At 50.3% G+C, this 22,823-nt stretch overlaps 1 protein-coding gene across 1 annotated transcript in view; it reads right to left on the bottom strand.

Annotated features, from left to right (window-relative positions):
* EPB41L1 (erythrocyte membrane protein band 4.1 like 1) overlaps window positions 1-22,823 on the bottom strand; it is a 123,591-nt gene that overhangs the window by 27,374 nt on the left and 73,394 nt on the right. Inside the window, exons 5-15 of the mRNA XM_082670332.1 lie at window positions 21,648-21,752; window positions 20,999-21,041; window positions 17,595-17,670; window positions 11,950-12,168; window positions 9,527-9,614; window positions 8,836-8,988; window positions 7,497-7,594; window positions 7,053-7,228; window positions 4,277-4,425; window positions 3,407-3,442; window positions 848-1,030 (exon numbers count right to left, since the gene is read on the bottom strand). Coding sequence (XP_082526458.1) covers window positions 848-1,030; window positions 3,407-3,442; window positions 4,277-4,425; window positions 7,053-7,228; window positions 7,497-7,594; window positions 8,836-8,988; window positions 9,527-9,614; window positions 11,950-12,168; window positions 17,595-17,670; window positions 20,999-21,041; window positions 21,648-21,752 — 1,326 coding nt within the window. The remainder of the gene's footprint in view (window positions 1-847; window positions 1,031-3,406; window positions 3,443-4,276; window positions 4,426-7,052; window positions 7,229-7,496; window positions 7,595-8,835; window positions 8,989-9,526; window positions 9,615-11,949; window positions 12,169-17,594; window positions 17,671-20,998; window positions 21,042-21,647; window positions 21,753-22,823) is intronic.

The raw sequence follows: 22,823 nt of genomic DNA, 5'->3' as shown, positions 1-22,823 counted from the left end.
CGGGAGGATCCCACATGCCGCGGAGCGGCTGGGCCCGTGAGCCATGGCCGCTGGGCCTGCGCGTCCGGAGCCTGTTGCTCCGCAACGGGTGAGGCCACAACAGTGAGAGGCCCACGTACCGCAAAAAACAAACAAACAAAACAAACAAACAAAAAAACGGGGGTAAAGAGTGCCAAGATTTAGCAGTGCTAAAAATACCAGCTTGGGATTATAAATACAGGAATTCTCAAGATCCTGTCTTTCTCTTTTTCAATGAGAAAACACCCCATGCTTTCTACTCTGAAAGACAGGTCATGTGGGATCTTTTTCTGGAGCACCAGGAACAGCTCTGACTTTCCTAGAGGATCTGTTCCCTTCTGGTGGGCTCTGAGGATCTTCCTAGGAAGGAACCCTCCCACCATCTGTGTTTTCACAATAGGCACAAAAGGGTCTGGTTACTGGACAGAACTACCAGGATTCTTAAAATTTTGTGTGTGTGAGAATCACCTGGGGCACTTGTTTAAAATACTGATTCCAGGGCTCTACCTCCAAATACTCTGATTCAGTAGGTCCGAGTTGGGGCCCCAGAACCTGCATTTCTAACCAGCACCCTTTCCCCATTACACTCTGGCTGATGGAAGGGAAATACACCATACTACGGTGAGTCTTCTGAGTTTTTCAAGGTGGTCCCTGGGGCCCAGGTTCCAAGAGTGAGTGAATTTGTCTTCCTCAGCTTAACCTGCTGCCCTATCTCCATCACCACCTTACACAGCAACGGGGCGTGGAGGGGGAGGGTAAGTCAGTACATAGCAACCTTCCCCACCGTCTTTACCCAAGGCCCCAGGTGAGGGGTTCAGGTGAGACCTACCTCGTTGACCTTCTCAGGGGTGCCCTTGGGGGAGGGGGAGGCGGGAGAGGAGGGTAGCCTGCGTTCCCGCTCCCAGTCTCGGTCCCGGTGGATCAGTTTGCTGTTGGGTTCCTTCAAGGTCCTCTTGAGCTCGTTGATGCTGGCCTGGTGCTTCAGCAAGACATCCTCTGGCTTGTCTAAGAACTTGGGTGTACAGAGAGGACAGTCAGGCATCAGAGGAACAGCTCCAAGAAGAGGATGCAAGGCGTGGTGAAAATGGTAATGGTCCCCATCACCGCCCTACATCAGCAAGGTGATTCCCATCCACGGCCCTGTCTCACCCTCACAGCGTCCCATAAGCCAAGCAGGGCAGGGATGACTAGCCCCAACAGGTACACAAACCACTCAAGATTAAAGAGAAGAGCAAAAAGCACTTGAGGTTAAGGAGAGGAGACTTCTGGCCAAGTACCATCTTTTCTTCTCCCCTGCCTGGCTCCTGGTCTTGGAACACCTAAGTCAACCCAAATCCCACAGGTCTGGGTAAGTTCCCTTTAGTTTCACAAGGCGCAGAGGTGACTTCCCTCTGGTTACAACCAAAGCACAGTGAGAAATCACCAGTCCTGTTCACTGGGCTGCTCTGGCCCACTGCTCGGCCTCCTGGATCCTGGTGCCTACCTCTGGCCACGACTTGGACCACTGTGCTTAGCAGGATCCTCGGTCTAGGCCCCTCCTAGTCCAACGTGTGCCACTGCTCAGGCCCTGTAGGGCCCTTCTAAATCCAAGGACATCCAGAGAAATGTGCCCTGCTTCCACACCAGGGCCCAGGAAGAGATGATGTTTAGCGTGCTCTGCCGTGAGCCACTACCTTCCCCAACCACCCAGGATCTTCCAGATTCCTTGTGGGTACCAACTCCTCAAGGGCAGACAGGGTGAGATACAGCCAGACAGAGAAACTAGGGCTCTGTGGGGTGTTCAGGAAGATTAGAATTAGAGACCAGGAAGAAGGGAGGTAAGTCCCAAGGCTGGACACAAGAACCGAGCCAGGTACAGCTGGAGTCATAGAAGTGTCGCTATTAAATTGCCAAGTCGGAGCTCTGGGCGGTACAGAGGTACCCTTGCCCTTAGGTCAAGTGAGGACCAGCCTTTGCACGGGAACCAGCAGTAGCCTGCCTACTTCTGGAGGCAGGGCAGGTGCGCTGGCAGCCCAAGGACCCTTATCTGCAAAGCTGTTTGAGGACTCAGGACAAGAAATAGACAACCTCAGCTCATTATAAAGTCAGATCAGTGATTCTGGAACAACTACTTGGAAGGCAGGCTTGCCCTTGGACAAGGCTAGAGTTCCCCTGGGCTTATCTCTGGCATCCGAGGATCCACTATGATTGACTCCTAAGTTAACTAAGGAAGGAAATCGATGCCACTGAGGCTCTGCTTTCCCTCTAGTCATCTGTCTGTGCCTCCTGCATCCCTTCCTGAGCAGCTGTCTCAGGACAACGTCTGTCTGAGAAATCAAACCCGATGGAGGGTGCACAGGTGGGTGGGTTTGGGCCGCCACAGACCTAAGATGTGGCTGGTGACCTTCCATCTTGAACCTGCCACACTGGTCCTGTGAGCATGTGGTGTTCCCCAAGGCTGAAGGGAGCAGTGGATCCTTGAAGGATAAGGGCCTGGGGGAAACCTAGTCCAAATGCCTTGCTGTGCAGATGGGGGACTGGGGCCTGAGGGGACTTTACCAAGACCCTCAAAGAGTCAGTGGCAGAACTGGGGCTGAAACCCAAGAGCCAGGCCTTTCTGACGCCCCAGCCTCTGGCCTTTCCCTCAGCAGCCCAAGAACAGACCCACTTCTCCTGCAGTTAAGTATCAAAGGAAGAGTTGGACACCATGTGAAAGGGAAGGAGAAGTGGTTAGCACAGGATGAGGGTGTTGAGAGAAGCAGCAAACGGGAGGAGGAGGCTTTCCTGGCAGAGCTGGAGCAGCAGGGGCCCCGCCCGCGGGAGATGCACCTGGGGCTGAGAAAACAGATGTGCTCTGAGGCCCCTCCCTCCCCACCCCCCCCACTCCCACATCTGGTTGCCCATAGATACAAAAAGAAGCTTGGGGGGGGGGACACAGGGGACACAGATGCAGAGGCATGACAAGACAGTGGTACAGGGAGGAGAAGAGTCAAAAGAAGGCTTTGGGGTGGGAGTGGGGGGGTGGGGGATGGGGGTGGAGATGAGCTCAGTGAAAGCACAGAATGGCCTGGAAGAACGGGGGGACACAGTGGGGGATGGTCAGTGGGTGGGAAGCAAGCACGGCGTGGTCTGGAGAGGCAGAGCATGAAGCTGGGAAAGGGAGGGAGAGGTGGGGAGGGAGGAAAACATGGGTGGTTGGTTGGGGGGGCTGGAGTCTCTCGATGAGCTTAAGTTGGGGAGGGGGTGATGGAGGGTGGGGCTGGGTGAGGGAGGAGGATGGCCGGGAGCGGAGGAGAAGCTTAAGTTGAGGTGGTGCTGGGATGTGAGCCTGGGATGGATGGTGGGGTGATGACAAATGAGCTGGGGTGGGTGAATGGCTGGGTGGGTGGGGACAGGCCCCATGCAGTACCTCCTGCTTGTGCCTCGGCGTGGTTTCCTGCTCCGGCTAGCGGGACGTGGGAGGAGGAAAAGGAACCAGCAGGGTCAGTAGAGCAAATGGATTAGAGATACCGCGACTGGCCTGGTCCAGCAGGTAGCCCAGAGCACTCTGGGAAGCTGGGTGGGCCACCAGCAGGGCAGTGAGGTCGTCAGAAGGTACGGGGCGTGAAGCAGGGAGCCCAGGAAGGCGAAGAAGGGGGCGGGAGGCCTGGAGGCAAAGCGGCCCATCACACTCGGCAGATGGGACGTGGGGTTCTGGAGAGTCATGCTTCTTGCTGTCAGTGTGTGTTCAGGGGCTTGTGCTCCCAAGGTGGGGGTGCATGATGGAAACCAGCACACCCGTGTGTGCACATGCCCGTGTGCGTGCGCACGTTGTCTGCACGTCTGGGGGCATAACCCTATGGGCGAGGGGGTACACGTCTGTGAGTGAACACCTGCGAGTCTCAGGCCAGGCGGGCCTGCGTGAGCGTGCGCACAGGTTGGTGGGAAATGGGGGCGGGCGGCAGGAACTTGAACCTCACCCTTGTGGCCTGCAGGGACATCCTATCATGGGTGAGAGAGGGCTGTGCAGATCCAGATCACAGGCAAAAGGGCAAATTAGAAGTGAGCAAGAGGAGGCCAGAGTCCACCAGGAAGGGTACAGGGTGGGCAGCGTGCCCCACCCCCACCCGCGGATTCCAGGTATTGAGCACGGCCCAAGAGCAAGGCCCCGTCCGTGGTGCGCCGCACAGCAAGGGTGCCCGGCCACCGCTGAGGGCACCTGAAGGTCAAGGCTGAGCCTAGACCCAGGATCAGCCTCCTGACGCCCAGGTCAGAGGGTACGAGAAAGCGGGGCTCGTACCTTTAACTCCTTGATCTTGGTGGGGGTCCTGACCTCTCCCTCCTCAGCCTCTGACCGCCGCCCCCCAGACTCGCCATCCTCCTCCCGCTTGTCACTGTCAGGTCCTGCGTCGTGGTTCTCACTGACCGAGGCTGGGCGAGAGAACTCTGCTGAAGTGGGCAGAGATGGCCGGGCGTCCATGTGAGTCACCTCCCAGGCACAGGGAACAGGAGCCAACCCACCGCCCGCCCAACCATGCCTGGTGTAGAGCAGATACCACCACAGCCTCAACACGCTGGGGACAAGGAGCCAGTGCCCAGAGGAGTGGCGTGGCCTTCCCCAGGTCACTCAGGGGGTGAGAGCCAGAGCTACCTCCAGCGCCAGGCCCTCCCCTGATTTCTACAGCACTCGAGCCTGGGTTCAAATCTCAAATCCATCTCTTCTTGGCTGTGTGATCTTGGGTAAGTTATACAACCTCTCTGGGCCTCAGTTTCCTCATCTACAAACAGTACCTAATTCAGACAACTGGGAGGAGGAACAGAGAAGCTAATGTGTCTCAGAGAAGCGGCTGGCTCAGAGTGAGCCAATTCGATCAGTGTTGGCTCACAAATGTCTTTGTTGTGGTGGTCGTAGCAGATACTCACTTGACCGTTATTTAACGAGACACAGATACTGTGAGATTAGCTTTCATTAGTGAAAGTTAAAGTCCTGAGGTTTGCACATGATTTACCTTCTTTTTAAATTAGGGAGAAATCAAGGGGATCCCTGCACTAACATCTTTCTCACTCACTGGCATTCCAAAGTCCTTTACTGAACAGGAAAGAAAGGGATGGAATTATAGACTTTATATCAGACACTGGGCAAAACCCAGACTATGCCCAGGGCTTGTGTCTCAGTGGAAAAAATGGCTGGAAAATACTGCATTAAAATCATCAGAGCACAGATTATCCTCAGGATTGGCACAGATTTTTTTAAAGAATAATTATCCCTTTTATTCGTATATATCACTTGACAAACTGCTCATTTATGCCCATTATTTCATTAGATCCACATACTACTCTGTGTTGATGGCTAGGATGGGAATTACTATCCCCACTTTACAGAGGATAAATTGAGACCTTGAAAGGAGAAAGGTCTCACTGGTAACCTTTCAGTGAATCAGGACAGGGACCCAGGCCTCCTGGCTTAGAGTCCGGGCTTCCTCGATAATGAACTTCACCAGTTCTGGGCCAACCTTTGCTGCCCTGAACAATCTGGGTTTCATTCAGCCCCCAGCATGGTAATGGGAGCTGCAGGGGAGGACAGAAGGACAGCACAGCCCTCTTTGCCCTTTGCTTAAATCTCAGCTCTCAGCACGGTACCTACTCCAGGAGAATAGGGAGCTTCCTGAGCCCCAAATGGACCCTTGCAAAACTGCATGTCCTCCGAACACGGCCAGGGAGTCCTGGGGCGGGACTCACCTCCATACTACTGGAAACATATCAGACTCTCCTGATCCCCTGGCAAACTCCTAAGCATCCTTCAAGACCCTAGCCCAACCCTGTCTCCACAGGGCTGCTCTGTATTCTGTACACACTTCTCCCACCAGCTGAATCATGTTGGACGCTGACAAACCTACTATTCTGTGAGCTCCTCAAAGGAAAGGGCCATACTTATACTAAAAACCGTACCCAGGACCTAACACAAGGCCTGGCACACATCTAACACTAAGAAAATATTTGTTGCCTTGCCTGGAGGCCAGCCCCAATATGTTCTGGGAGCATCTGCTGGTCCCCCACCAAAGTCCCCATCTCCTACCTTCAAACTACCCCCTACAAACCTAAAAGCAATAATAATTTATTAGTGGTCCTACAATTTATTAAGGTCCTACTATGTGCCATGAACTGTTTTGGGTGTGGTAGAGGTATTACTTGTTCAGTTCTCCCTATAACACAATGAAGTAGGTATTATTCATTTTGCAGAAGAAGAAATAGGCCCAGGGGAGTTAAGCTGCTCAAGGCCTCCCATGCTTTCATTCAAATATTTATGGACCACCTCCTGCATCCGTGGAGCAACTGGTGAGTATCAAGGCTGAGGCCTAACTCTGCCTAACTCCCAACGCCCCATGTGGCCTCTGACCCTCTCCTATAAACTTGTGAGCATATCCTGGGAGAGTTCTGGGCCCTAAAGGGTGCCGAGTTAGTAGGATTAGGTAAAGGCCTGGGACTTCTCATGTTTACAAGCTCACAGCTGGTTCTGATGCCACATTTTGAGAAGCCCTGGTCTGCTTGATACAGGGCAATGTATGGCCAATTCTCATTAATAGTCAGGGCACCTATCAACTCAAGAGACACGGGGGCAGTGGAGACTAACATGCAGTTAGATGTCAATCAGCCCAGAGCCCAGTGGAACCAAAAAAATGATTGGGAACAACTCCTTCGCCTCCAGTAAGGCATCACCAGCTCCACACTGCAGTTACAATATACCATTCCAGAATGGTGACAGGCTGTGAACTGCTAAGCTTCTCGGGAAGGGGGCCCAGAAAACCATATGGCTGAACCTGGGACCCCAAAAGGCCGCAACTCAGGGAAGTTGTGAGAAGCCCAGAGTGTCAGTGTCACATTCCAGCAGAAGTGGTACCGTAGGCTAGACTAACCCACGGAGAGTCCCCAGATGCAGCAGTGCTCTGGGGCCACCATGCCTGGTGCAAATCAACTGTCATGTGTTTACCGCCTCCACTGCTCATTCTACAGGACCCGGCATGCTCCCATCCCCCCCTACACGCCACTCTCCCCGCCACCTCCAGCGTGGGACATACCTCCGTCAAGGCTGCGGGACATGGTGTACCGTTTGCTGGAGGAACGCTCAAAGAAGGGCGCGGGCCGGTCGATGAGGGCGCTGGCCTGGCGGGTCTGTGCCTGGGTCCTCCCACTATACCGAAATTTGGAGCCCATCACCAGGAAGCCCTTGGGTGGGGGCTCAGGGGACACCAGCCTGCAGGGGAGGGATGGAGGCAAGGAGAGAGGATCAGATGCGCAACGCCAGACCCAAGGCTGGACTACAGCTGGCCTTCCGTCCCGCTGTCCCACCACCTACGACAACTCTAAGTGGTCCAGAAGGTGAGAGACTTGGGGAAAGAGGAGGAGGAGGGCTTTCCTAGAGTCCCTACTAACTCCTCCTACTGACAAAACACAGCCGTTACCCACATCCACTCACAGCCTCGGCCTCAGCCCCTGTTACCACACCCCAGGGGCAGGCTCACCGGAAGAACGTATGGTGCTCAATGCAGACCTTCCACAGTCTCTTGGCCGACCGGTGATTTGGGAGCTTAAAGCCAATCGTGCTCTCAAACTGCTCATACTGCAAAACCAGGGAGGGTGGGTCAGAAGGAAGGCCTGGGCCCACTCTCACCACCAGTCCATCCTTTCTGAACCTCTTTCTCAGGCCTGTATGACTCTGCCTTGTTTGTTCATTTATTCGTTCATTTAATCAATCACCTGGATTAAGCCCTTACTCTGTGACAGATCCAGAGCTAAGCAACAGAGACACCAGGGTGACCAAGACAGAAGATTCTTGGTGGGGGGGGCGGGGGGGATGATAAATGGGTAAACAAGCTCATCTCAGATACTGATAAGGGCACAAAGGAATGGATAGAGATGCGTGATGTGACAGGGAACGCCTGTTACTTTAGAAAGGGTGATCAGGGACCGCCCTCTACACGGGGGATCTCTGAGCAGAGAACTGGAGGACGGGAAAGGAACCAAAGCTGTGTGAGAAGGTGGGGCAGAGGATTTCAGGTGGAGGGAACAACAAATGCAAAGGGCTCGGGCAGGAAAGAGTTTGCTTATTCAAGGATCTCAGAGAAGGGTGAAGGGGCTGGAGTGCCCGTGGGCGTGGGCGTGGGGCAGCGGGGCAGAGGCACGTGGGAGAGGCAGGTGGCCAGAGAGAGTTAGGACTTGAGTCCAAGAGCTAAGGAGAGCTCTCAGAAGGTTCAAGTGAGGAGTGGGAGTGGGGTGGGTTTGACATGAACTGATGCAAGGGACTTTTAAGCTCTCTCCAGCAGCTATGAGGAAAATGGCCTGGAGTGGCAGTGGAGGCCGGGGGACCAGTGAGAAGGACAGTGTAGGGATGGAGGGGAGAGACGGTGGCTGGTGCAGTGGACAGAGGGACAGAAGCAGACGGGCTCGCGTTTATTCTAGAGGTAGAACCAAGCGGACTTTGTGATGGGCGGGATGTGGAGGGTGGGCATGTTCATGTTTGCATGTGTGTGTAGTCGTGTGTCTGTGTGTATCTTCGTATGAGTACCACATGTAAGCAAATCAGGGACATGGACATAACATTCCCTGATCTGTATAACCTGAATATATGTGGTTTTCTTTATGCGTATACTCCCGTGTGTGTGTGTGTGTGTGTGTGTGCAGGCACATACCTAAAGTGCAAAGTCTATGTAGAGAGCCCCAGCAAAAGAGGACTGTCTCCCCACCCAGCACCCAGCACCTCCATCCATGTATCCTGGGTAGGAAAAAACCCAGGCCCAGCTGCCGGGGTCCCCTCCGTTTTAGCTGATCCTGGTGAAGAAGGGAGTTCCAAGGCAGGCTCACCTCCCCAGGCCGAATCTTGATGTAGAAGTTACTCCTCTTGTAGGAGATCTTGAGAATCTTGGGCCAGGCAAAGCGGTTGATCCTCAGCCGGTCCCGGTAGATGAGCAGGCCGTTGGCACAGACTCCTAACATGATGTCGATGCCCTCAGAGTCCTGTGTGAGAAGGGACCGTGGAATGACCCCGAAACCCCATTCTGAGCTCTGCTTGTAATGAGCCCTCAGGAGCAGGGTTTGAGCATCCCTGCTGGAGCCCCACTGACTAATCCCTCACAGAGCCATTTGTTCATTCATTTTGTCCTTTATTCACCCACTCACTTGTTCAATCATTTTCTCTATCAATCACTCAATCATTCATTCACCCAGCAGACAGTCAGGCGTACCTATGCATACTAGGTCATATGCTATATGCTCAGGATACAGAAATAAGTTAAGGCCTATGTCTTTCCCTCATGAAGCTCTCAATCTAGCAGTGGCACAGACAGATTCATCAATAAATATAATATAAGGAGAAATTCATAAGGATCATGGGGAAATAAAGGGTTATGGAAGGTCAAGTTATGAGAAATGAGAAGAGAAAAGGCTTCAGGTTGGAGGTAGCACAGAGTCCGGCACACCAAGCCCTCCAGAAGACCCTGGCAGCTCCTCAGAAGCATGCCCCAGAACCTAGGGGAACCCTGGCACCCAGCAATACCTTGGCATGGTGCAGGTCTACTCCGTACATAGAAAGCTTCTTGGCGTTCTCTAGGAAGTGGATTTCTGCTTCTCCTGGGGTCATGCCCCTAAGGGAAAGAAAGTGATCGCTGGTGGCCGGTGGAAGGACCAAGGCCTGAGTCCTGCCAGCCGAAGATGACCGTGAGCAGAACCTGTGATTCCAGGAAGGCAAGCATTCTGGAGCAGGAGTGCGGCTGGGCCTCCCCGGTCCCTCACCTCTGCTCTCAGTGCCGGAGAGTGCACCCCTAGCCCCCGCTTCAGCCCACTGAACTCTCATCTCCTGCCAAAGCTCAGGTCCAGCCTTATTTTCTCCAGGAAGCGTTCAAGGCCTCAGCCGGGAGTCCAGGTTTTTGCCTCATTCTGCCACTGGATTAAATGGGGGCCATAAATTCTGTTTCTCCACGACAGTGAAACCACTGTGGATGACACTGCTTATCGTTATCACCCGGGGCTCCTAACTTATTACCCATAAAGGCTACTTTTCGCAGAACTTTGTATCAGAAACCACTTAATCGCCCTTGAGGAAAGGAGGAATCTCTCTCCTTTCTGAAAAGAAGAGTTACGTAACTCATCAAGTTCCTTCTTGGCTTTGGCTGCCAGGAAACTGTACACTCTCACAGCATTTACTGAGTTACATGTATTGAGTACTACATGCTGGTTACTGTTCCAAGCACTTTACATGTATTAATTCATTTGAATCCTTATAACAGGACTATAAGGTAGATATCGCTATTCCCACTTTATAGATGAGGAAACTACGGCACAGAGAGGTTGAATAACTTGCCTAAGGGCACACAGCTATTAAGTAGCAAAGTCAGGATTTGAATCCAGACAATGTGGCTCCATGGTTCACGTTCCCAGCCACTTCGTTTACATCTGTCTCATAGCCTCAGTTTCCTGTGCTCTGTCTACCTCGGGGAGCTTTTGTGCAGAATACCTGGACACTGGAAGTCCATCTGCTTTATGTCAAAAGAGCTGTTACAGCTGAAGGGATGGCCGTTAGGATTTCTCCAGCCCATATTGATCTGAACTTCCCCCTCTGAATTATTAGGACTCTTGCGAATCCCTAACACACCTTGCTGCCTACAACAGGGATGACAAAGAACCCAGGCAGACACTGCTAACCGGCTGCACGGTTTCAGTATCCTGCTCAACACAATACAACAGCAGCCGTTACTAGCCAATCAGAGTTGGTGTGCAAGTCTCTGAGAGACACATTTGCCACCCAGACCTCGTGTCCCATCACACCCCAGCAGGCTTTCTTCCCCACGTCCATGATCCCTCCACCTCTGGACCTGGGCCTCTCTCCAGATGGCCTCTCTCCCCAGGACGCAACCCTCCTCATTCCCTCCATCCTTATTAGAAATGTGATAATATCACCATACCCCCTCCCACATGCATAGCACTTTACAGTTTACAACGCACTTCCACGTCATTTATCACATTGGGTTCCCCTGACAAGCCTGGACTTAGAGTCCAAAGTACTTCCAGCTTAAAAGGATCATTTAGTTCCAAGGGTCCCCCCAGGGCGCGGGTATCACCCTCACGGCAGGGATTTGGAAATGGGGGATGCATTTTGGTTGTTACAATGACTGAGGGGGTGTTATGGGCATTTAATGCCTGGGGCCCAGGGATGCCACACATCCTGCACAGTGAATTCTCCTGCCCCGAATACCAGTAGTTGAGAAACACTGATAATCTAAGTCCTTATTAGTCCTTATACAGGTAACAAATGGGGCTGATGGGTTAAACACCCAGCCCATAATCACACAACCAGTTAACTATCTTCTAACTCCTGGCACAAGCTGCTTTCCACTGCACAATCAACTACCCAACCCCTCAAATCACAGAGCAACAGTAATAGCCACCATGCAGTGTGTCTCTAATATGCACCATTTAGCCCCTCCAGGACCCTACAGCATAGGTTTTATTAGCGCCCCCATTAAACAAATGAGGAAACTAAAGCACAGGCAAGTGAAATGACCAGCCCGAGATCCTCCGGTTAGAAACAGACAAAGCCAAAAGGTGAACCAGACGGTCTGGCTTTAGAATGTAAACTTTTGAACTTTATGCCCGGAGACATCAGGACACTTACCCAGGGACACACAATCATTATTATCATCTCCAATTGGCAGTTAAAGAGACCGATTCTCAGAGGCCAAGGACAGGGAATTACCATACCAGTACAAGAGCTTAAGAACCTGAAGTTCCAAGCAGTCATTTAAGGTCACATAGCAAGTTACCATCATTCCCATCTGATGAGATGATGTGCTCTCAGACACACCTCACGTCAACGGCAGAGCCAGGTGGGGTACTTACAGCATACGATCTGGTGGCCTAGCCAGGAAGGTTCTGGCCAACAGGGCAAGGGGCAAGGGGAGGCCTGGGCGGAGGCCCTCTCACCTGTACGTCTTGTGCAACTCCATGATCCTTTCTTCCAGCTCCCGGGTCTGGTTAGGGGCGAAGCGGAGCTCGCTGACATAGTTGCCCACGTGTTCCTCAGCATCATAGTCACCCAGCTCAGCCTGCACGGCATAGGAGCCCAGCAGGGCATGCGTGACGAAGGAGCAGGGCAGGCGGCCTGTGATGATGTCCGCCCGCAGCTGCAGGCACAGGTAGTATCTGGACATAGGGGAGAGCTGGCATGGGCACGGGGGCCACTCCCTCTCTAGATTCCCCCAAGCACAGCTGCCCACCGATCCATCAGCACCAACTGATCAACGCTCAGCGCAGCAGAAGAGAAATGTTCCCAGACACTGGCATGTCGTGTGTTAATACTTTGGGTGTATCCTAGAAGATGGTTATGTAACATTTCGTGCAACGTTAAGCATTTTTGTTCATTTCTAAGTTTGAAGGATTTTTCCTACTATAGGAACATTTTCGATTTCTAACTCATTTTCAAGCTAAATTAGGACTGCTTTGCTGGTTTAACCATTTTTTAAAAATGTGATGTATTTTTAATTATACTATTAATATACTCTTATTGTGGGAAAAATGTAAACTTTAGAGATAATTCTAAATTTCCTCTTGATGTCCATTCTCAGTCCTAACTCCCTCCCCCAGAGGTCACTCCTGTTATCCCTGTGGTGTTTAGACCTTTCTCCTCCATGGACATATAGAAATGCATGTGGTTTTCACATGATCATCTCCATGGATGTAGAAAAAGCATTTGATGAAATTCAACATCGATTCATGATAAAAACTCTTATGAAACTGCGTATAGAGGGAACATATCTCAACATAATAAAAGCTACTTATGGCAAACCCATAGCCAATATAATACTCAACAGTGAAAGCTGAAAGCCTTCTCTCTAAAATCTGGAACAAGACAAGGATACCCACTCTCATCACTTCTATTCAACATAGTATTTCAAGTCCTTGCTACAGCAATCAGTCAGGAAAAAGAAATAAAAGGTATCCAAATTGGTAGGGAAGAGGTAACACTGTCATTATACGCAGACGACATGATACTACATATAGAAAGCCCTAGAGACGCCACACAAAAACTGCTAGAACTGACAAATGAATTCAGCAAGACAGCAGGATACAAGGCTAACATACAGAAATTGGCTGCATTTCTTTACACTTAACAATAAAATATCAGAAAGGAAATGTAAAAAAAAAAAAAATCCCTTTTATTTATTTTTTTAATCTATGGTTTTTATTTTTAATTTCTGAATGCATCCAAGTGCTTCAAAATTATTAAAACTGAAACGTTATACAGCAAGAAAAAAAAAGACTTCTTTCTTGCCACCATGGAACAAGTTACCAATCCACTACATGCAGAAGCTCCATTATTGCTGAAAAAATCCCTTTTAAAATAACATCAAAAATAAAATAAAATACTTAGGAATAAACCTGACCAAGGAGGTAAAAGACTTATATGCTGAGAACTATAAAACATTAATAAAGGAAATTGAAGATGATTCAAAGAAATGGAAAGATATCCCATGCTCTTGGATTGGAAGAATCAACATTGTTAAAATGGCCATACTACCCAGAACAATCTACAGATTCAATGCAATCCCTATCAAATTACCCATAACATTTTTCACAGAACTAGAATAAATAATCCTAAAATTTATATGGAACCATAAAAGACCCAGAATTGCCAAAGTAATCCTGAGGAAAAAGAACAAAGCAGGAGGGACTTCCCTGGTGGGGCAGTGGTTAAGAATCCACCTGCCAGTGCAGGGGACATGGGTTAGAGCCCTGGTCTGGGGAGATCCCACCTGCTGCGGAGCAACTAAGCCCATGTGCCACAACTACTGAGCCTACACTCTACGGCCCATGAGCCACAACTACTGAAGCCCGCCCGTGCTCTGCAACAAGAGAAGACACTGCAATGGGAAGCCCGCACAGTGCAATGAAGACTCAATGCAGCCAAAAAAAATAAATTAAAAAAAAATTTTTTTAAAAAAAAAACAAAGCAGGAGGCATAACCCTCCCAGATTTCAGACAATACTACAAAGCTACAGTAATCAAAACAGCATGATATTGGCACAAAAACAGACATATGGATCAATGGAACAGAATAGAGAGCCCAGAAATACACCCACACACCTATGGTCAATTAATCTTCGACAAAGGAGGCAAGACTATACAATGGGGAAAAGACAGTCTCTTCAGCAAGTGGTGTTGGGAAAGTTGGACAGCTGCATGTAAACCAATGAAGTTAGAACACACCCTCATACCATACACAAAAATAAACTCAAAATGGCTTAAAGACTTAAATATAAGACAGGACACCATAAAATTTCTAGAAGTGAACATAGCAAAACATTCTGACATAAATCGTACCAACATTTTCTTAGGTCAGTCTCCCAAGGCAATAGAAATAAAATCAAAAGTAAACAAATGGAACCTAAACAAACTTACAAGCTTTTGCACAGCAAAGGAAACCATAAACAAAACAAAAAGACAACCTACGGACTGGGAGAAAATATTTGCAAATGATGTAACCAACAAGGGCTTAATTTCCAAAATACACAAACAGCTCATACAACTCAATAACAAAAAAACAAAACAACCCAATCAAAAAATGGGCAGAAGACCTAAATAGACATTTCTCCAAAATGACATACAGATGGCAAATAGGCACATGAAAAGATGCTCATCATCGGTAAATATTAGAGAAATGCAAATCAATACTACAATGAGGTACCACCTCACACCGGTCAGAATGGCCATCATTAAAAAGTCTGCAAATAACAAGTGCTGGAGAGGGTGTGGCAGAAAGGGAACGCTCCTACACTGTTGGTGGGAATGTAAATTTGTGCAGCCACTATGGAAAACAGTACAGAAGTTCCTCAAAAAACTAAAAATACAGTTGCCATATGATCCAGCAATCCCACTCCTGGGCATATATCCAGAAAAAAACTGTAATTAGAAAAGATCCATGCACCCCTAGGTTCACAGCAGCACTACTTACATTGGCCAAGACATGGAAGCAATCTAAATGTCCATCGACAGAGGAGTGGATAAAGAAGATGTGGTACATGTATACAATGGAATATTGCTCAGCCATAAAAAGAACGAAATATTGCCATTTATAGCAACATGGATGCAACTAGAGATTATCATACTAAGTGAAGTAAATCAGAAACAGAAAGACAAATACCACATGATATCACTTACATGTGGAATCTAAAATATGACACTAATGAACTTATCTATGAAACAGAAACAGACTCACAGACATAGAAAACAGACTTGCGGTTGCCAAAGGGGAGAGGGGGTGGGGGAGGGATGGAATGGGAGTTTGGAATCAGCAGTTGCAAACTATTATATATAGAATGGATAAACAACAAGGTCCTACTGTATAGCACAGGGAACAATACTCAATATCCTATAATAAACCATAATGGAAAAGAATATGAAAAAGAATATGTATATATGTATATATAACTGAATCATTTTCTGTACAGCAGAAATTAACACAACATTGTAAATCAACTATACTTCAATAAAATAAATTTTTTTAAATGCATGTAGTTTTGGTTCATGGGTGTTTTTACCATGTAAATGTTATCAAATGCTATATCTGACCACACAGCTTGCTTTTTCACTCTCAACTATGTGCCTTACAGCCCTTCCCATGTCAGCACACGTGACCCCTTTATTCATTTTAACTTCTGCACCATATTCCACTGTCTGGACTAACCTGTTTGCCAATGTTTTCTCAAAACTTTTTTATTTGGCTCCAGCTCTAAATGAATTGTCCAAATTGGTTTAAAAGAAACATTTCCAACCACTAGGCCATGATTTTTTTTATAACTTTCATGCACACTTGGAGGATTTTACAACTTTTAGAACCATTTCAAAGCACTTTTTATTGCTTTTTAAGTTACTGTGTAATTTTTTTTAATATTCCAGTTCACGCTCAGCCTACAATACCTCCTTGCCCACTTTGCTATGTTTCACCATTTTTTTTTTCCAATGACTTGTTTCTTTTCCTTTTAAGTGGCTTTTACTTAATATAGTTTTTACTGCTCCACGACATTATTTTGCAGTCAGAACTGAAGCTCTGGCCAAAAGTACAATACATGTGGCCTCAGTGTGTGCTCAGAGCCATGGCAGAGGCTCAGAGCCAGCAGCTGCTCAAACATTACAGGCATCGAGTGTGGGCTTATAAGCATATCATTCAAAAGTCTCCAAATTCAGAAATCATTACCAAGCACACTGATCAGTCTTTCATTTCAGTCACTTTGTCATTCTGACCAGTTTATTTGGGTTCTAAATATTTTTGACTAAATCAGCTGCTACTACCACCCCATCCTCTGAGGCCAGCCACACCGGGCAGGGCTAACTTCCTTCCTGGTGTCCCTAGAGGCCCAATGTCCAGGGACCAGCACAAAGAGGAGAGGCACCAGTGGGCAAGACCAGGGGATGGGGGCTGTATTGGTCTAAAGCTCTCAGCCCTTTCGGGAACAAAGTTTAGACCCTGCTGCTGCCACCTTGGCCCCAAGCTGACCTCAGGGATTAGAGCGGGGCTAATGAGGCCAAGCCCTCAGGTCTGATCTATTCCAGGGATATCTGTTTTATCTCCCAAGGCCAGAGTCCGTATCTTGACCTTGGCCCATTGCCTGGCAAATGGCAGAGATTAAGAAGGGACCCAATGGGAGACAGAGGATGGCTTAGTAGCTCCCTCTCCTGCCGTAGGAATAACTCCAAGCCACATCCTATGGTTGGTGGGTGTTTAGGGCCCAGCACAAGGATGACACAGCCCCAGGATATTGTAAAGTAAGACTATCTCTTTGGAAGGGGCTTAGATAAAGAGAAAGGCCCCTCCCTGTTTTGGATTTCAGAGGCAGGATGAGCCCCATGGAAGCTCTCATCCTGAGAGATGCTTTGCACCCCCTTCTAATCGTTAAGCCTTGTTATCTACTGGCACTGAGGCACAAGGCCTGCACCTACAACCCACGTTCACCTCAGCAGCCTGGGCTTGCCTCCCTGGGGTGGTCACATGCCTCATTTGACTCCCGCTCGCCTGCCATGTGCACAGAGTAGCACACAGGACCAAACTCCCACTTGCAAAGGCACCTGTGTTCTAATCCCTCCTATCCCCAAAGTTAAAACCTGGCGGTCCAGCCAGCACATCGGCCTTCAGACATGTCTGCTTTATCCTACCCAGAGATGGCCCACCCCATGCTTTTGAAGAGTTTAAATTAGTTGCCAATATTTAAAAAGTGTGGTTTTTACTCTCAAATCTCTAGCTTCACTCCAACTATCAGGCCTGGTTCCCACATGACAGTGACTGTCCGAGCAGAACGGCAACTGTTTTAAGTGGCATCTGTCCTCTTGAATTCACACTGAGCCCCACTGTTCCCTGTGACACCTCCCCCTCTGAAGTCAAGGGTCAGTTGCCATCGACCACTCCATTTGCATCACTTTCTCTTGCACTGAGTTGGCTTCCCTTGTTGATGCTGTCTGCCTGGCCTCAGTAGGCATCTGGGTTTGCACCTGCCATCATGTACCCATATACCACTTTGTGTCTCCCAGGGCTCTGTGTCCATCCCCCTCCACCACCACCCCTCCCCAGCCCTCACCTTGTGATGTCTTCTGTCAGCTGGGCAGGGTCAGGGGGGTAGAACTTGACTGTGAAGGCAAAATTCCAGGGGCTGCCTGAGAGGAGAAGATGGAGGAGAGATCAGAGAGGCCCCATCTCCCCCGTGGGTGGCCCAGATGCACCATGCCATGGGCAATTTTTCAGTCTTCCCATAACAATCATCTTAGGACAATCCAATAAGAGAGGTTGGCACATTATTCCCACTTGACAGATGAGGAGACTGAGGCCCAGATTAACAGACTTGTGAACTAGCAGTGGGAAGGAAGGTAGAAAGAAAGAAAACAATGGTGCATGCCAGACATGCTGTTAATTACTTTACAAACATTGCTTCATTAAACCTCACAACATCCCTGTAAGTAAGTCCTTGATAATGAGTATCCCCATTTTGTAAATGAGGACGGTGAGGCCCAGGCAGTAAAGTGGCCAGTCCAAGGTCACAAGCTAGGAAGTGGCAATGCTGAGGTTCAGACCCAGGCCACCTGGATCCAGAGCCCATGCTCTTCCCTCTACACCAAAGTCTGTGCCCCAGGACATCAATGGGAAGATAATTAATCTAGAAAATACCACATTAAACAGGTTTCCTAACTTTGGGCTTCTCAGAGCCCGCACTCTGCTACTGTGCATTGTACCTCTTGAAGGGGGACATGCATTCAAGAGTTCCCAGAATCCATCTGACCTGTTGCATCTATTTGTCACAGGGCATCCTTCCAGATTAAAGTTTCTCAGAGAACATGTTGCAAAACTCTGCCCTATATAATGGTGACTCCATCTCAGATGGCAGAATTGGATTATAAACAAGACCCAAAAGCAAATATAATGGGCTAAAAGTAACAAAGAACATTTCCCAGGGATAAATGTTAACCTCCACGTTTAGATATGAAAAATCAACGGTACACATTTACAAGGTAGAGAAAAATAAACGCTGCGGTTTCGGCTGGAAACAAGCTCTGCAAACCAAGAAGAGGGATGACCACTTAAGAAGAGGGGGGAGGGAGGAGGCCTTGATGAAAGGTCATAATCCGGAACAACGGTCAGACCACCCCTGGGACATTTTGGGCTCCATGCTCTAAAGGGACCTCTGACAAAGTGAGAAAGAGAGGCCCATCCAGGGCAGGGCTGTGGACAGGAAGGGCTGGAGGCCATGCCATCGCTACCATCCTGTCGCTGCAGGCACCACCATCTTCACCCTACAGCTGTCATGTCTCCAACACTTACTAAGTGCTGGTCGCTTGGCTTGCTAAGAACTTTACACGTGTTTTTGGAATTTAATCTTTATAGTGATCCTGAGGTAGACTTTCCTTTTAATAGATGCAGGTTTTGAGAGGTTAAGTCATTCTCCCAGGATCACCCAGCTAGTCAGCGATAGAAAACAGGTCTAGCCTCTGATCATATGACTCCACAACCTAGGCTCCTGACTGCAGCTGACTCCTTGGAAACAGCAGCCTCAAGGGGAAACAATCCCTGTCTCAAGAATAACAATGGGGGAGTTCCCTGGTGGCCTAGTTGTTAGGATTCCGGGCTTTCACCGCCATGACCCGGGTTCGATCCCGGGGAGCTGAGATCTCACAAGCCACACAGCACAGCCAAGAAAAAAAGAGAGCGAGAGAATAATGGTAACAATTAATAATAATAATAATGGCTAATACAAACTGGGTGTTACTATGGGCAGGCACCTTTTAGGTGTTGAACACCTAATAACTCATTTAATCCTCACAACAACCCTAAAGATAAGGGTTACCCCCACTTTACAGATGATGAGGCACAGAGCAATTAAATAACACGAGAAGCAGTGACGGAGTCAGGATTCAAATCCAGGCAGTCTACTTCCCACATCTGTCCTTTCAACCATCACACCAGATTGCCTCCTACTATGTGAAGCACCTACTATGTGCTGGCTGTTGTCCACACTCACATCACTGAACCTTCATCCCCACCTAGTGAGGCAGTAATCACTAATCCACGTGCTAGGGAGATGCGGGAATCCAGAGAGGTGGAGGAATTGCCCCCAGTGCCCTAGGTGATGGGCCCTGAGATTTGGGAGGAAATATACCCAACTCTGAAGGCCAGGACATAAGGACTCAGGTGCCACCTTTAGAAGGTTGGAGTTGTCACAAATCAAGAAAGTGGGTAAAAAATTGCTCTGTGGGGGCCCCAGAAGTCAGAACTGGGGTGAGTGGGTGGAGACTGCAGGGGTAGGAAGAGAGACTGTGGCTTTACTAAATAAAGGAGGGAGGCCTGCTCCTTCATAACCCAAGGGGATCACTTCTTGCCCTGGAGAGGGAGTCGAGACCCAAAGATTCTGTCAGCAGCTTCTCTTTTCTAAGGTCCTGGTCCTTCTCAAACACTCTCAGCCACTGTGTGTGTTCTGATTCTTTCAGGCATGAGAGCCAGGCCTCCCAGCTGGGCTGGGGTTCCTGGGGACAGCATAAAGGTCAGGCCTAGGACCCTGTTGGCCCCAGAGAGGGGGGCTCTGTCCGTGAGCCTGCCTCTATCTCCAACTTACAGGAGGCTACAGAAAGCATCCCTCAAGCCCCCTCCTGCATAGTCAGCTGGCATCCCTAGGCCCAGCTGCCTGCTGTCACGGCAACAGGCTTGGCTCTAGCTTTCCAGCCAGGGGACCAGGAAGCCCAAGCACAGCCGAGGGGAGGAGCCCCCAGTGGAGGCATCACTGCCTCTAGGCTCCAAGTCCCCACTCACCGCATGCCCCCTGGCTGAGGCCACCTACCTCCCCCTTCTGGCGTTTGAAGGCTGCCCCGCCCCCCTCCCAACCCTTTTTTCCTCTGGGCCAGAAAAGACAGGTTTTTGGCTTGCTCATCTGTCTTTGACCCAGGCCCTGAAAAGAGTGCAGGATGGTGCCAGGGGGCCAGGGCTCAAGACCTGGCGTGGCCCATACCTCACTCTGTGATCTTGGGTAAACAACTGCCTCTTTCTGGGCCTCGGTCACCCATCATTAAACACAGGACACATTCGCTCCTCTCAGTTGGCAGTGGCCTAGAGTACTGTAGGGACAAGGATTCTGAGCTGAGTCAAAGGTCACTGATCACCGAAGCCTGCACTGGCCCTGGACAGAAGGTGGCTGTTTTGAGGCCATCGGTCTGTCCCCTTGCCCTAGATGACTCTGCAGGTCCCTTCTAGGGCTGACGTCCTGAAGGCAGCTGTGATCCCTCTGCTAACCTGCTGGGTGACTCCTCTTGTCCAGGCCTCAGGCTCCTCATCTCTAAAACAATACCCTGCCTTCCCCAAGATGTGCCACACACAGCAAACGAACTCACGGGTCCGAACGCACTTCCCAAAGGAGGAGGGAGCAGCGCACCTAGGGCCCTCAAGGCCCGGAGCCCCCCCGCCACCTTCCACTACCAGTTCCAACCACAGCAAGCCACTCACTCCGGATCTGCTTCTTGATTTCCTTGGAGGGGTCCAGCCAGTTCTGTAGGAGAAGATAGAGTTCTTTAGAGGGAGATGGAGGAGGGGACTTGGGTAGGGCTAGGAGAGAGAAACGTCCCGAAATGGCCTGCCAACAGCCCCTTAGCTGGGAACACCCTTCCCTGGCTGAGCTGTCTGGGTCCTTTCCCCTGGGACTGGGAGGTGAGGGAATGAGGCCTGGCTTCACTCAGGGTTTGGGACCGGGGGCTCTGGGCCTGGCAGTGCTTGGAGGCAGCACGGTGAATGGGTAATGCAGCTGCAGTGGGATTGGTGAGAAGAAGGAAACTCGGGCAGGAGTTTCCCAAGGGTGGGGAAGAGGGGCTGGGGGGTGAGTGCCTCAGCTCCCACAGGAAGCCATGCCACGGCTCTCCAGATACCCATCTGGGGCTGACTTGCAGGCCCCCAAGGAAGGGGCACAGAGGAGACGGAGAACTGAGGATGGACAGGGCAGGGTGAACCCTGGAGGCGTGCAGACAGAAGGTACCTAATGAAGATCTGAGGACTGATGGAAGCCATGGGATGTGGCCAGGCCAATGGGGGCTTAAGGGAAGAGACCCCACCACCACCCAGGGCAGGCCTTCCAGTCAGCCCCGCTCCCCAGTCCAGGCACCTTCTGGCTGTCGGCATCACAGAAGGTCAGGCCAAAGTAGTCCTTCTCCAGGAGGTTGAGGTGCTCACAGACCAGGTCAAACAGCACCTGGCCCCGGCCGTGTTTCTGAAGAGAAGAGCAGAGCTGCCGTGAGGCCGGAACACACCTCAGCATGGGGCGGGGAGATGCCCCAGGCTCCACCAGGACGACCTGAAAACCTGCAAGAGGTTTCCAGCATCTGGGGAGGATCTCAGCACTCCTGCCACCCACCTGGCTCTGCTCTCCAAGTCCTAAGGAATCCTGGGGGGAAACTAATGCCTAGCCCATCGACTGCCTTCTTCCAAGCCCTCCTGGGGCCCTCCTAGAACTCAGACCTGCTTGGGGGAAAGCCAGAGTGGGGTGGGGGAGTGACTGATTTTTCCTTCCTGTACAGTGATTAGGAGAAACAGGCTAAGTTGGACCCAAGGAGCAGAAAACCAAAAGTCTGAGTTTTGAGTGTGAGAGGAAGAGACAAGCCACCTGACATGTGAGGGACATGGGCAGGGGAGGAGGGGAGGGCCTGGGACTCAGGGTCACAGCGTGACTGTCCTCCACTGGCCCCTCCCCTTACACTAAGGGAGCATCACCTCTACCCAGGCAGCAAGTGAGGTTCCACAGGGGCTCACAGAGCCTAAATCAGCCTCAGCTGCAAGCAGCACTGTTCAAGCCACCTTCTCCCCCCAACTCCCATCAGCAAGGCGTGGTACCTCTCTGAACACCACCTGGGCCTGAGGATTCAGAAGGACAAAGCCCAGAACCTGGCTGGGTACCCCAAACCCACAGGGGTGAGGATGAGCATCGATAAAGGGATCACGGGGCAGGGGGCGCGCGAAGCAGTCACTACCCAAAGAGGCAGCGGACTCCAGGGAGCAGGTGAGGTCCCTGCAAGGTCTGGCTAGGTCACTGGGGACTGGCACCAGGCCTGAATGTGGGGAGCAGCTGGGAAACCAAGGGATTCCTGAGCCTGGAGGAGAGCTTCAGAGAGAGTGGCCTTGGCCAAACCCTTCCACTCTTCTAGGGTAACTGAAAGAGCACCTTGGGGCCACCATGGGCAGGAGGAAAGAGGGAGAAGATATCCCTTTGTTTTGCCCAGGAGTAGGCAAGATGTCCACCCTGCAACCTTTCTATGGAAGAAATAAACATTAAAAAAAAAAACAA

The sequence above is a fragment of the Grampus griseus genome (assembly GCF_964374135.1).
Source record: "Grampus griseus genome assembly, chromosome: 14".
Taxonomy (NCBI): Eukaryota; Metazoa; Chordata; class Mammalia; order Artiodactyla; family Delphinidae; genus Grampus; species Grampus griseus.
Note: the sequence above shows the minus strand (reverse complement) of the source record. Positions and strands in the feature narration are given on the sequence as shown.